The 12,972-nt window shown below is 34.9% G+C and overlaps 1 protein-coding gene across 1 annotated transcript in view; it reads left to right on the top strand.

Annotated features, from left to right (window-relative positions):
* Nucleotides 1-12,972, top strand: part of MDGA2 (MAM domain containing glycosylphosphatidylinositol anchor 2) — an 852,475-nt gene that overhangs the window by 639,413 nt on the left and 200,090 nt on the right. Inside the window, exon 8 of the mRNA XM_007986604.3 lies at nucleotides 11,069-11,362. Within this exon, the coding sequence (XP_007984795.2) occupies nucleotides 11,069-11,362 (294 nt within the window). The remainder of the gene's footprint in view (nucleotides 1-11,068; nucleotides 11,363-12,972) is intronic.

The raw sequence follows: 12,972 nt of genomic DNA, 5'->3' as shown, positions 1-12,972 counted from the left end.
AGTTAACAAGGATATCCAGGAATTGAACTCATCTCTGCAGCAAGCAGACCTAATAGACATCTATAGAACTCTCCACCCCAAATCAACAGAATATACATTCTTCTCAGCACCACATCGTACTTACTCCAAAATTGACCACGTAATTGGAAGTAAAGCACTCCTCAGCAAATGTACAAGAACAGAAATTATAACAAACTGTCTCTCAGACCACAGTGCAATCAAATTAGAACTCAGGACTAAGAAACTCAATCAAAACCGCTCAACTACATGGAAACTGAACAACCTGCTCCTGAATGACTACTGGGTACATAACGAAATGAAGGCAGAAATAAAGATGTTCTTTGAAACCAATGAGAACAAAGATACAACATACCAGAATCTCTGGGACACATTTAAAGCAGTGTGTAGAGGGAAATTTATAGCACTAAATGCCCACAAGAGAAAGCAGGAAAGATCTAAAATTGACACTCTAACATCGCAATTAAAAGAACTAGAGAAGCAAGAGCAAACACATTCAAAAGCTAGCAGAAGGCAAGAAATAACTAAGATCAGAGCAGAACTGAAGGAGATAGACACACAAAAAACCCTCCAAAAAATCAATGAATCCAGGAGTTGGTTTTTTGAAAAGATCAACAAAATTGACAGACCACTAGCAAGACTAATAAAGAAGAAAAGAGAGAAGAATCAAATCGACGCAATTAAAAATGATAAAGGGGATATCACCACTGACCCCACAGAAATACAAACTACCATCAGAGAATACTATAAACACCTCTACGCAAATAAACTGGAAAATCTAGAAGAAATGGATAATTTCCTGGACACTTACACTCTTCCAAGACTAAACCAGGAAGAAGTTGAATCCCTGAATAGACCAATAGTAGGCTCTGAAATTGAGGCAATAATTAATAGCCTACCAACCAAAAAAAGTCCAGGACCAGATGGATTCACAGCTGAATTCTACCAGAGGTACAAGGAGGAGCTGGTACCATTCCTTCTGAAACTATTCCAATCAATAGAAAAAGAGGGAATCCTCCCTAACTCATTTTATGAGGCCAACATCATCCTGATACCAAAGCCTGGCAGAGACACAACAAAAAAAGAGAATTTTAGACCAATATCCCTGATGAACATCGATGCAAAAATCCTCAATAAAATACTGGCAAACCGGATTCAGCAGCACATCAAAAAGCTTATCCACCATGATCAAGTGGGCTTCATCCCTGGGATGCAAGGCTGGTTCAACATTCGCAAATCAATAAACATAATCCAGCATATAAACAGAACCAAAGACAAGAACCACATCATTATCTCAATAGATGCAGAAAAGGCTTTTGACAAAATTCAACAGCCCTTCATGCTAAAAACGCTCAATAAATTCGGTATTGATGGAACGTACCTCAAAATCATAAGAGCTATTTATGACAAACCCACAGCCAATATCATACTGAATGGGCAAAAACTGGAAAAATTCCCTTTGAAAACTGGCACAAGACAGGGATGCCCTCTCTCACCACTCCTATTCAACATAGTGTTGGAAGTTCTGGCTAGGGCAATCAGGCAAGAGAAAGAAATCAAGGGGATTCAGTTAGGAAAAGAAGAAGTCAAATTGTCCCTGTTTGCAGACGACATGATTGTATATTTAGAAAACCCCACTGTCTCAGCCCAAAATCTCCTTAAGCTGATCAGCAACTTCAGCAAAGTCTCAGGATACAAAATTAATGTGCAAAAATCACAAGCATTCTTATACACCAGTGACAGTCAAACAGAGAGCCAAATCAGGAATGAACTTCCATTCACAATTGCTTCAAAGAGAATAAAATACCTAGGAATCCAACTTACAAGGGATGTAAAGGACCTCTTCAAGGAGAACTACAAACCACTGCTCAGTGAAATCAAAGAGGACACAAACAAATGGAAGAACATACCATGCTCATGGATAGGAAGAATCAATATCGTGAAAATGGCCATACTGCCCAAGGTAATTTATAGATTCAATGCCATCCCCATCAAGCTACCAATGAGCTTCTTCACAGAATTGGAAAAAACTGCTTTAAAGTTCATATGGAACCAAAAAAGAGCCCGCATCTCCAAGACAATCCTAAGTCAAAAGAACAAAGCTGGAGGCATCACGCTACCTGACTTCAAACTATACTACAAGGCTACAGTAACCAAAACAGCATGGTACTGGTACCAAAACAGAGATATAGACCAATGGAACAGAACAGAGTCCTCAGAAATAATACCACACATCTACAGCCATCTGATCTTTGACAAACCTGAGAGAAACAAGAAATGGGGAAAGGATTCCCTATTTAATAAATGGTGCTGGGAAAACTGGCTAGCCATAAGTAGAAAGCTGAAACTGGATCCTTTCCTTACTCCTTATACGAAAATTAATTCAAGATGGATTAGAGACTTAAATGTTAGACCTAATACCATAAAAATCCTAGAGGAAAACCTAGGTAGTACCATTCAGGACATAGGCATGGGCAAAGACTTCATGTCTAAAACACCAAAAGCAACGGCAGCAAAAGCCAAAATTGACAAATGGGATCTCATCAAACTAAAGAGCTTCTGCACAGCAAAAGAAACTACCATCAGAGTGAGCAGGCAACCTACAGAATGGGAGAAAATTTTTGCAATCTACTCATCTGACAAAGGGCTAATATCCAGAACCTACAAAGAACTCCAACAAATTTACAAGAAAAAAACAAACAACCCCATCCAAAAGTGGGCAAAGGATATGAACAGACATTTCTCAAAAGAAGACATTCATACAGCCAACAGACACATGAAAAAATGCTCATCATCACTGGCCATCAGAGAAATGCAAATCAAAACCACAATGAGATACCATCTCACACCAGTTAGAATGGCGATCATTAAAAAGTCAGGAAACAACAGGTGCTGGAGAGGATGTGGAGAAATAGGAACACTTTTACACTGTTGGTGGGATTGTAAACTAGTTCAACCATTATGGAAAACAGTATGGCGATTCCTCAAGGATCTAGAACTAGATGTACCATATGACCCAGCCATCCCATTACTGGGTATATACCCAAAGGATTATAAATTATGCTGCTATAAGGACACATGCACACGTATGTTTATTGCAGCACTATTCACAATAGCAAAGACTTGGAATCAACCCAAATGTCCATCAGTGACAGATTGGATTAAGAAAATGTGGCACATATACACCATGGAATACTATGCAGCCATAAAAAAAGGATGAGTTTGTGTCCTTTGTAGGGACATGGATGCAGCTGGAAACCATCATTCTCAGCAAACTATCACAAGAACAGAAAACCAAACACCGCATGTTCTCACTCGTAGGTGGGAACTGAACAATGAGATCACTTGGACTCGGGAAGGGGAACATCACACACCGGGGCCTATCATGGGGAGGGGGGAGGGGGGAGGGATTGCATTGGGAGTTATACCTGATGTAAATGACGAGTTGATGGGTGCAGCACACCAACATGGCACAAGTATACATATGTAGCAAACCTGCACGTTGTGCACATGTATCCTTGAAGTTTAATAATTAAACTTGAAGTTTAATAATAATAAATAAATAAATAAATAAATAAATAAATAAAAAGAAAAAAGGAAACAAAACAAAACAAAACAAAACAAAACAAAAAAAAAAAAAAGAAATCATGCAATTACATTCTCAAATTTAAATGCAACACACATTAGTTGAGGAGCTATAGTTCTTGCTTTTAAGGAATTTATAATTGAGTGATGTAATAAATAAAATATGTCAAAGTTCATTTGCATTAGGAAAACAATTAATGTACATGGTATTGGCTAATTGAAATCTGGTCTATCCGCATTTTACAAATGATGGCTTTTGTAACACAGAGAAAATATTAATAAAATCTAATTTAAATTTCTTTAAAGAGCAACTTTTAAAAATAATTTTAAAATTATGGAATTAATTATTTGATTGGATCAAGTAGTACATTTTAAAGGGTTTATCATATCTCTTTATACATCTTTAATTATCTCTTTAACTCAAAAAGTTTAATATTTTAAAGCTCCAATTGAGACTGTCACTCTCATTCGTCAAATGAGAGAGAGATTGCAGTTAGAAATATTCTCATTTGTTTCCGAATGAAATCCTCTAGCCCATTTTTTCCTTTTTCATCCTTCTTCCTGCAAAGATTTATTTTCTAATTTGTTTCCTCTTTTTCCCATGATTGATCATTTAGGGCCTGTTATTTCACACTCATTAAGACTTAGCTGAGTGCAGAGTGTACCCTGCAGAGGACATTGCGGAATTTGGCTCAGTAGCTACTGGTTGAAGTGGGCTTTATTTTGCTGTTGTTCTGCTGTTCTGGGATTAAAAGGTTTATTTCACTTAAAAAAAAAAAAAAAAAAAAGAATTCTGACTGCACTAACCATGTCTAGGAAGGAAAGGAGTTGTTGTTTTGTGAAGGGGTTGGGATTTGGGAGATCAATCGGACATGATCGGCAGGGAGAGCACGTGTGTTTTTATGAAGAATTAAGCCGAGGTAGGTAACGGATGGTGAAGAAATTCGAGCTTTGGAGGGGGATACCCGATATCCTTTGGAGAATAAATGCTGAAGGAGCAGAAGTGTGTCTTGTTGAGAAGATTCAAAGGAGGGGCTACAAAGAAGGTGGTCATCAATATATTGAATAAGGTGAGAAGCAGAGAGGTGGAAAGAAAGTAAATCATGGGAAAGAGCTTGACTGAAGTAATGAGGGCTGTCCCTGAAACCTTGTGGCAGCACAGCCCAGGTAAGCTGCTGGGACTGATGGGTGTCAGGGTCAGTCCAGGTGAAAGCAAAGAGAGGCTGGGACGAGGGGTGTAAAGGAATAGTAAAGAAAGTATGTTTGAGATCCAGAACAGAATAATGGGTTGTGGAGGAAGGTATTGAGGATAGGAGAGTATATGGGTTTGGCACTACAGGGTGGATAGGCAAGACAATTTGGTTGATAAGGTGCAGATCTTGAACTAACCTGTAAGCCTTGCCTGGTTTTAGGACAGGCAAAATAGGGGAATTGTAAGGGGAGTTTACAGGCTTTAAAAGGCCATGCTGTAGTAGGCAAGTGATAACAGGCTTTAATCCTTTTAAAGCATGTGTCGGGATGGGATATTGGCGTTGAGTGGGGTAAGGGTGATTAGGTTTTAATGAGATGGCAAGGGGTGCATGATCAGTCGCCAAGGAGGGAGTAGAGGAGGAGTGAATTTTTCTAGCAAGTACATTGCATAAATGTGGATCTTACATGGTATAGACATTTCAAATATTTATGCTCAATTTGATATGTTTTCATTATGAGACAATTTTTTTAAAAATAATTTGATTTAAGACCCAAAAACCAAATGATAAAATTAAATTTCATGTCTTCAAATTGCCTCTTTCCTCTGTGTTTTTTAAAAATAATTCATAACTTATCTATTCAAATATTTAAATGAAAGAAAAAAGAAAACTGGAAGAATCTTTTCTTGACTTCTTTAACTTTTTCACACACCCACACATCTCCAGATCTGCATCAGCAATATATTCTAACAATGTATTTTGCATAAGATTATGCTACTTGTATGAGCTACTAATTGTAGAATTACTATATTTCATTATTATTTATCACATTTGTTCCAAAATACACGATTCATATCGATTATGTTTATCTCTATTATCTATTATTTGATAGCTTTTTATTTTCCTATGTTCCTACCATCTTCTGCTCTGCCTTTCTTTCTTTCTCAATTATTTCACAACTTTCTTATCTGTGCCAGGCAGGAAAGCAAGACATTAGACTTTAGAGACAGCTTAAGGCTCTGTGCCTTTAAGGAGCTGCCTAGTCAGGGATATAAACATAGAAGAAAATACAGGACAAAGTCACAAGGACAAGTTAAATGGGTAAAACATACAATGTAGTATGTAGTCAGGAAGAATAAGTAACCAGGTCAGCCTGGGGTTACAAAAGGAATAAGATTTGAACTGAGTTTCAACACATGGGGCAGACAGAGGGTGCTAGAAGACAGCAAGAGCCAGACGCTCTGACCATGGAAAAGAACTGCTCGTTCAAGGGCTCAGAGGTTAACTAGTCGGTGAAACTTCAGTAAAGGAGTGTTAACAGGAGTTAGTGATTTTAGAAAAGCATTTCTCAGTCTATGTTTTCAGAGTATCATTTCCAGAGTGAAATATTTGTGTTACTAAAATGTGAAGTTTTCATTGAATGAGTTTTGGAAAATAGATTGAATTAACATTTTAAAATTTTCTGGGCGGCTTGGGCCCTGTAATATGTTAATATGTACTATATATATTGTTTAAACAGTAAAAAAAAAAAAAAAAGAGGGAAATAAAGAAAATAAAATTTATCAGTAATCCCACACTCAGAGAGAACCACTCTTAGTGTTTCGGTATAGTTCTTTCTAGGATTTCTTTTCCTCTAGACTTTTCCCTATGTAAGTCTCCTCTTCCCTGAATTGGTGCCCAATTACCTTGCTACTTAATGTACATATTCTGTGTAAAATTTTGTACTCTATTTCTGTATGTGAGAGATGGTGTGCTAGATGATAACAATATAAAGACAGAGCATGTATGTACAGCCTACCCTTCAAGAAGCTTCCTGTTAACACTCATTGAATTTTTTTTTAAAAAAATTTTATTGTATATATTTGAGGATTGCAACATATTATGGGATACATATGGATAGTAAAATGGTTACTATAGTGAAGTAAGTTAACATAGTCATCATCTCGCATAGTTACTTCTCTGTGTGTGTGTGTGTGTGAGAGCCAAGAGCAGCTAATACCTAGTTATTTAATATATAAAAATTAGATATAACTGTTTATACTGCACAGTGACATGTTTTACACACTGAATAGTAGTGGTTATAGCTATTTATACTACTTGCTAACATGCTTTTCCCACTTAATATAAATGCCTTATCAATATATAGGTCTATTGCATCATCATTTAAAAAGACTGTGTCATATTCTATTTTTCAACTATTTTATGATTTATTTAACAACTCCATTAAGCTGTTTTCAGGTTGTTTTTTAAACTAAACCAGTGTTGTGACAAGCACTCTCATCTAGGTTTGTAGTCTTCATAGTGACATGAACAAAACTGTTTATGATGATAAAGCTTAGACAGGGCAGCAGGAAGCCTGGAAGAATGAGGCTAGTGACAGAGAGACCACTTAGGATGCTGTCACAAGAAGATAAAATGATGACTTCTACTGAGAAAACTGCCTATGGCCATGAAAAGAAACAGGCAGATATGAGACATAGTTTTAAATAAAGAAACAACAAGACTTGATGGCTGTTTTGAAGTGGTGAACAAGAGGAAATGGTGAAACATAATATTGTATGGTTTTCAATTAACAGATGGAATCCGTTGAAATTAACTATTAACCAAGTCAAGAAATAAAATAGTGTTTAGGTTTGAAAGACTTTTGGAATATAAAGACAGGCTGCAATTATGAGCCATTGGAATAAAGTTATAATTTGTTATTATCAACACATAGAGAGAAATCTATGAGAACAAATGAGATCTCTCAACAGAAAAAATTATAGGAACAATTAAGATAGTTGAGTAATTCTAAGGGATAGAAAATTTAGTGGGGACAGAGAGATAGAGAAGCATATAACAGCTTTGAGAATTATAGTTTTTTGGCCAGGAAAGTTGTAGGGAAAGGTTAATCCTGACTTCTAGATTTAAAATTTATTTATTTATTTATTTTTGAGATGGAGTTTCCCTCTGTCACACAGGCTGGAGTGCAGTGGTGCGATCTTGGTTCACTGCAGCCTCCACCTCCCGAGTTCAAACGATTCTCCTGCCTGAGCCCCTGAGCCTCCCGAGTAGCTGGGACTCCAGGTGCACACTGCCATGACCGGATAATTTTTTTTTTTTTTTTTTTTTTTTTGTATTTTTAGTAGTGACGGGGTTTACCGTGTTGGCCAGGATGGTCTTGATCTCCTGACCTTGTGATGTGCCCTCCTCGGCCACCCAAAGTACTGGAATTATAGGCGTGAGCCACCACATCTGGCCTAGGAAGAGATGGATATTAAATAATCTTTTAGCTAGATTTTGCTATTTTGTAAAACCTGGGCTAATTTATCTAAAAATCAATTTTTGTGTTATTGAGATTAAAATTGAGGTTTATATTTCTGTAACTTTAATTCGGCAGGAAGGAAAGTTTATCTAAATACATGAAAAACATAAACAAATTTTAAAAGGGATGTTTGAACTATTTAGCATGATAACATTTTTAAAAATTATAGCTAGTCAAGAATCTATTGTGATTTGAATGGTCTAATGTAATAAGTTGTTTAAATATCCATTTTATTAAGTTAGGAAGTAAGCACTATCTTTTGACATCACTTCTCTTTTTAACTTTTTACTATTCATGTAATCAGAACATCAATAACGTTGAGGCTAATAAAGTACGAATTCTTAGTTTCAAAAATGGTAAGGTCAAGCACAGTGGTTCACGCCTGTAATCCCAGCACTTTGGGAGACTGAGGAAGGTGATCACCTACGATCAGGAGTTTGAGACTAGCCTGGTCAACATGGTGAAACCCTGTCTCTACTAAACATACAAAAAAATTAGCTGGGTGTGGTGGTGCACACCTGTAATCCCAGCTACTCAGGAGGCTGAGGCAGAACAATCACTTGTACCCGGGACATGAAGGTTGCACTGAGTGGAGATTGCGCCACTGCACCCCAGCCTGGAAAACAGAGCAAGACTATCTCAAAACAACAACCACCACCAAAGGTAAAATTAATACAGACAGTGTTTTTGGTTGACCAAGATCATGTAGCTTGTTTTTGGAACAGATATGGATTGTATATTTCAAGTAATAACACTCCATTAAAGTTATACATATTTTCATTTATTTTACACAGATTTATCTAAATTTGGATATTTATTTTGGCGTTGGTATATCTTATAAGCAGTTTTGACATATGAAAAATATTCAGATATAGATAATTGATCAACGTAGTTATTTAAGAAATATAGACGTTGGCCTTATCCACTGTGATAGCAATAATAAATGACTAAATAAATAAGATGATAAAAGATAGATAAGATAATTTGCAAAATACTTACTGTATATTCCCTCACATTCATCTTGACTCTTTCATATTTGAAACAGTGACCAAACGACAGGCAGGGATTTTGTCCAATTTATCATGAGCATGAAGAGAGGAGTCTATTGCGAACACTCAAAAGTTATTAATTCCAGATACCATTGTTAATTGAGCCTGCTTCAGTATTCATATCTGTACATTAGCTACCTACTATAAATTAGTTTTTGTTTGTATTCTGTTCAAATTGAAGTATTTATTATGTCTTATTCTCAATGTTCTTAATTGTTTATTTTAATATTAAATATTTGGTCCTTAATATTATCAAGGGGTTTAAATGAAAACATAAAATACTTAATTGCACCTGTCACATAGTAGGGGGATAATAAATGTTAAACGCTGAGGTTATTCTGCACCCTTTCTCCTGGAGGGTGAGTAAGTATCATAGTTCCATTCCAGTCCCATTGTTACAGTATGCTGCTTAGATTTTAATTACATCATTCACTTTGAAAAGAACAAATACTTTGCCAAAATTATTTAATTGTTTCTATATACTAGAACAAATTATTTAGCCATTTGGGTTTATAAAATGAAGCCATTTTAAACATGTATTTTGTTAATGTCAATTTCTAGGATGTATATATCTACTTCAAAATGATGGTGGTTAATATTTCATATTGTTTAAATTCTAAGATGTTGTGCATTATGTAATTTGTTTTTTAAACAAGAAGTGAAGGAATTAAATAAAAAAGTGAATTGAAGATATTTGAATAGGAAGATAGTTCTCATATCACTTTGAACTTGAATGTATTTGTCTCTATAATAAGGGCAACAACATTTCAAAATTAGTTGAAAAATAATTTTAAACATAACTATGTTTGGTTTTGTACCTGGACACTGGGGCATAATCAAACTAAAAGGAAGAATAAAACCTTTCACTTTTCATTCATGTGCATTACTACTTCCAAAGGGAACAGATAACATTTATCAGAAGGATAGAATTATTCATGTTTCTGGTTATTTGTATTTATAGCATTCTATTTAGCTTGCCCTTTTTTGATAGATGTTCTACTGCACAAATGCATTTGAATTCATATACAATTGTATAAGAAATAAGAATCTTCCAGTGGAACTAGTGATAATGTTTGTAAGAAAGATCATTGTATAGTACTTCCCTCATATCACTTAATGCTTTTCACTAAATTCTAACATAAATATATTTCAGCACAATAAAGTAAGTTACAGTAAAATCAATCTAACTTTTCATAAATATCCACTGTAAATCAGAAACTAGCTTTACTTGAGAAAAATTATAATTCTTATATTCATTGAAATATATTTTGAAGATTTAATTAAAATTAACTTTGTAGAAATATTGGCAACATTATGGCAAACTATTTACAATGACATCAAAATATTATGAAGTGAAATAATAAGAAATTCAAATATCACAAAAAATTAAAATTCCAAAAATGGAGAATAGAATGGATTGTCAAATTGCTTGATTTCACTCCCACTAGGGAAAAAAACAAATCTTAAATCTTAGCAATTTGGCAAGTTTTAAACCAGTCAAATCTTATGATTTTAGATCAGAGGTTTCTCTTTTTCCCTTTCTGACTACTTGCACTTATTGTGACTGCTAAGTCTACACAGCTGAATGCTACTCTTCTATGAAATGCAAATGTTAAAGCCCCAGTTAATGACTAATTATTACAGGTCATTGAGAAGATTATTTTTATGTTGACTATTCATTTTTCAATTGAATGCCTTATTTATTTTGCTAATGTTTGAAGTCCTCATTTTAAAATATACAGTGAAAACAATTAAGAATGATTTTAAGTGAGAGTATATTCCATTTATTCCCAAGGTTTTTGAGCATCCGAATTGTCACATTTCTTCCACCAGCAGAAATTGTTTCCTTATGATTTTCTGTATCTGAATATGCTTTACCAGTTTATACTAACCTTGAAAAATTTTCTTTTTCCCATTTCAAGTTCCACCCAATCTGACTGTTCCACAGGAAAAATCACCATTGGTCACCAGAGAAGGAGACACAATAGAACTGCAATGTCAAGTAACTGGCAAACCTAAACCAATCATCCTTTGGTCTAGAGCGGATAAAGAAGTTGCAATGCCTGATGGATCAATGCAAATGGAGAGTTATGATGGAACACTGAGGATTGTGAATGTGTCTAGGGAAATGTCAGGAATGTACAGATGTCAGACCAGCCAATACAATGGATTTAACGTGAAACCAAGGGAAGCCTTGGTGCAGCTCATCGTTCAGTGTAAGTAAATTCCCTTTTATGCATTTCTATGTGGGGACAAGGGAAGAATTGTTACCATTATTCTACTAGTAATATGAGGTGATTTTTGTAATGGGATTGAATGAACTATTTATACATTAATGATACCCAATTTAAACTATAATCTACCCTAAATCTGCTTTTTGCATGAATTTATACACACTAATAGAGTTGTGTTTTTTTGTTTGTGTGTGTGTGTGTGTGTGTGTATGTATGATAATTATGATGGTGTTATCTGGTTGGTTAATGCCAAAGAATCAACAAACCTAATGGTGAGAAACTGTCCATGTGCAATAAGCAAAGTGGAAACTGGAAGTAATTGCTAATTCAGGTTGTAATACATGTTTGTTTTCACAGTCCATGTTTTTACTTCAGGCAATTGCATGTCCTTTTCCCAAATTATCTACCTATTTCAAGCATCTCTTTGCTTAAATTGTGGAGATCTAATCATTGAAATGTTATATTTGCATACCTGAAGTTGTAACAGTGAATTACATAATTATCTAGTAATATAGTGATAATTCAGGAAAGTCTTAGATGCTGAATTTTTGCCTGATTTAATCTTAGCAGGTAATTGTTCTACTCTGAGAATTGAATAAGATACATTTTTAACTATTTTTATATTTTTACTGAAATTACGGTTATGGTTCTAATTAAAAATGTGGATATTATGGACTTTACATTTGCTTTTAGCATTAAAACCCCCTAAATCTACACACTTAAGGGTCAAGAAAATGCACCAGTGTTACTATTGTTTGGTTTTTACAGAATGCCCTGGTAACTGGGCTGCCCAATGGTAAAGACACTACTGAAATAGAAGAAAACTAAACACAGTCTACTCAATTTCTAATAGTGCTACTGCAAATTTTGGTTGATATACTATTTGTTAAATATATGGCATAAAGTTTTCATTAAACAGATGAATTAGGTTAAAACCATGCACATCAATAAATGATGTAATTTTTATCTAACTCTTTTGTAACTCAGGAACTTGAAAATAGAATTTAGTTCAAGAACGTCTATTTTTATATTAGACTTAAAGTTGTTGGCAGAATGAATTAACTATTTTATATTTTAGAGAATAATTAAAGTATGAAAATATTATGTGTGGAACTGCTTAGCTACAAATGTATTTGTGTATGAGATATGAGTGTGGGGTGAGAGACAAGGTTCTGGGTGCTGCTTAACCATTCCCTGCCCCTCTTCTATAGAACCTCAGATTCCAGTTATGCTATTTGTCCTATAAATATGAAAACTGATATTTGCAAATAAATGACAAATAACTTGGCTTGATTTCTAATTGATTATGAGTTTTTTCTCCAAATAAGGTAGGTTTTAGATCTCAGGTTCCATTCGGCAATGGAATATTGTCTTTTTCTCACTGGCCTCTATACTCATGACAGTCTGTTCATGGGTATGGGGATCATGTGAAAACAGGTTTCTGAAAAAAAGAAAAGAGAGAGAAACTACTTCCCATTTTCTAAAAAAAAAAAAAAAAAAAAAAGAGATAACCTTAAGTGACCACAAAGGAATTTGATATAATTTGGAACACTTCAATCTTGTTGGTAAGCACAGGATTCTGAGCTGCTTCG

This window comes from Chlorocebus sabaeus, chromosome 24 (assembly GCF_047675955.1).
Source record: "Chlorocebus sabaeus isolate Y175 chromosome 24, mChlSab1.0.hap1, whole genome shotgun sequence".
NCBI lineage: Eukaryota > Metazoa > Chordata > Mammalia > Primates > Cercopithecidae > Chlorocebus > Chlorocebus sabaeus.
This window is presented reverse-complemented; position numbering and strand designations above follow the sequence as displayed.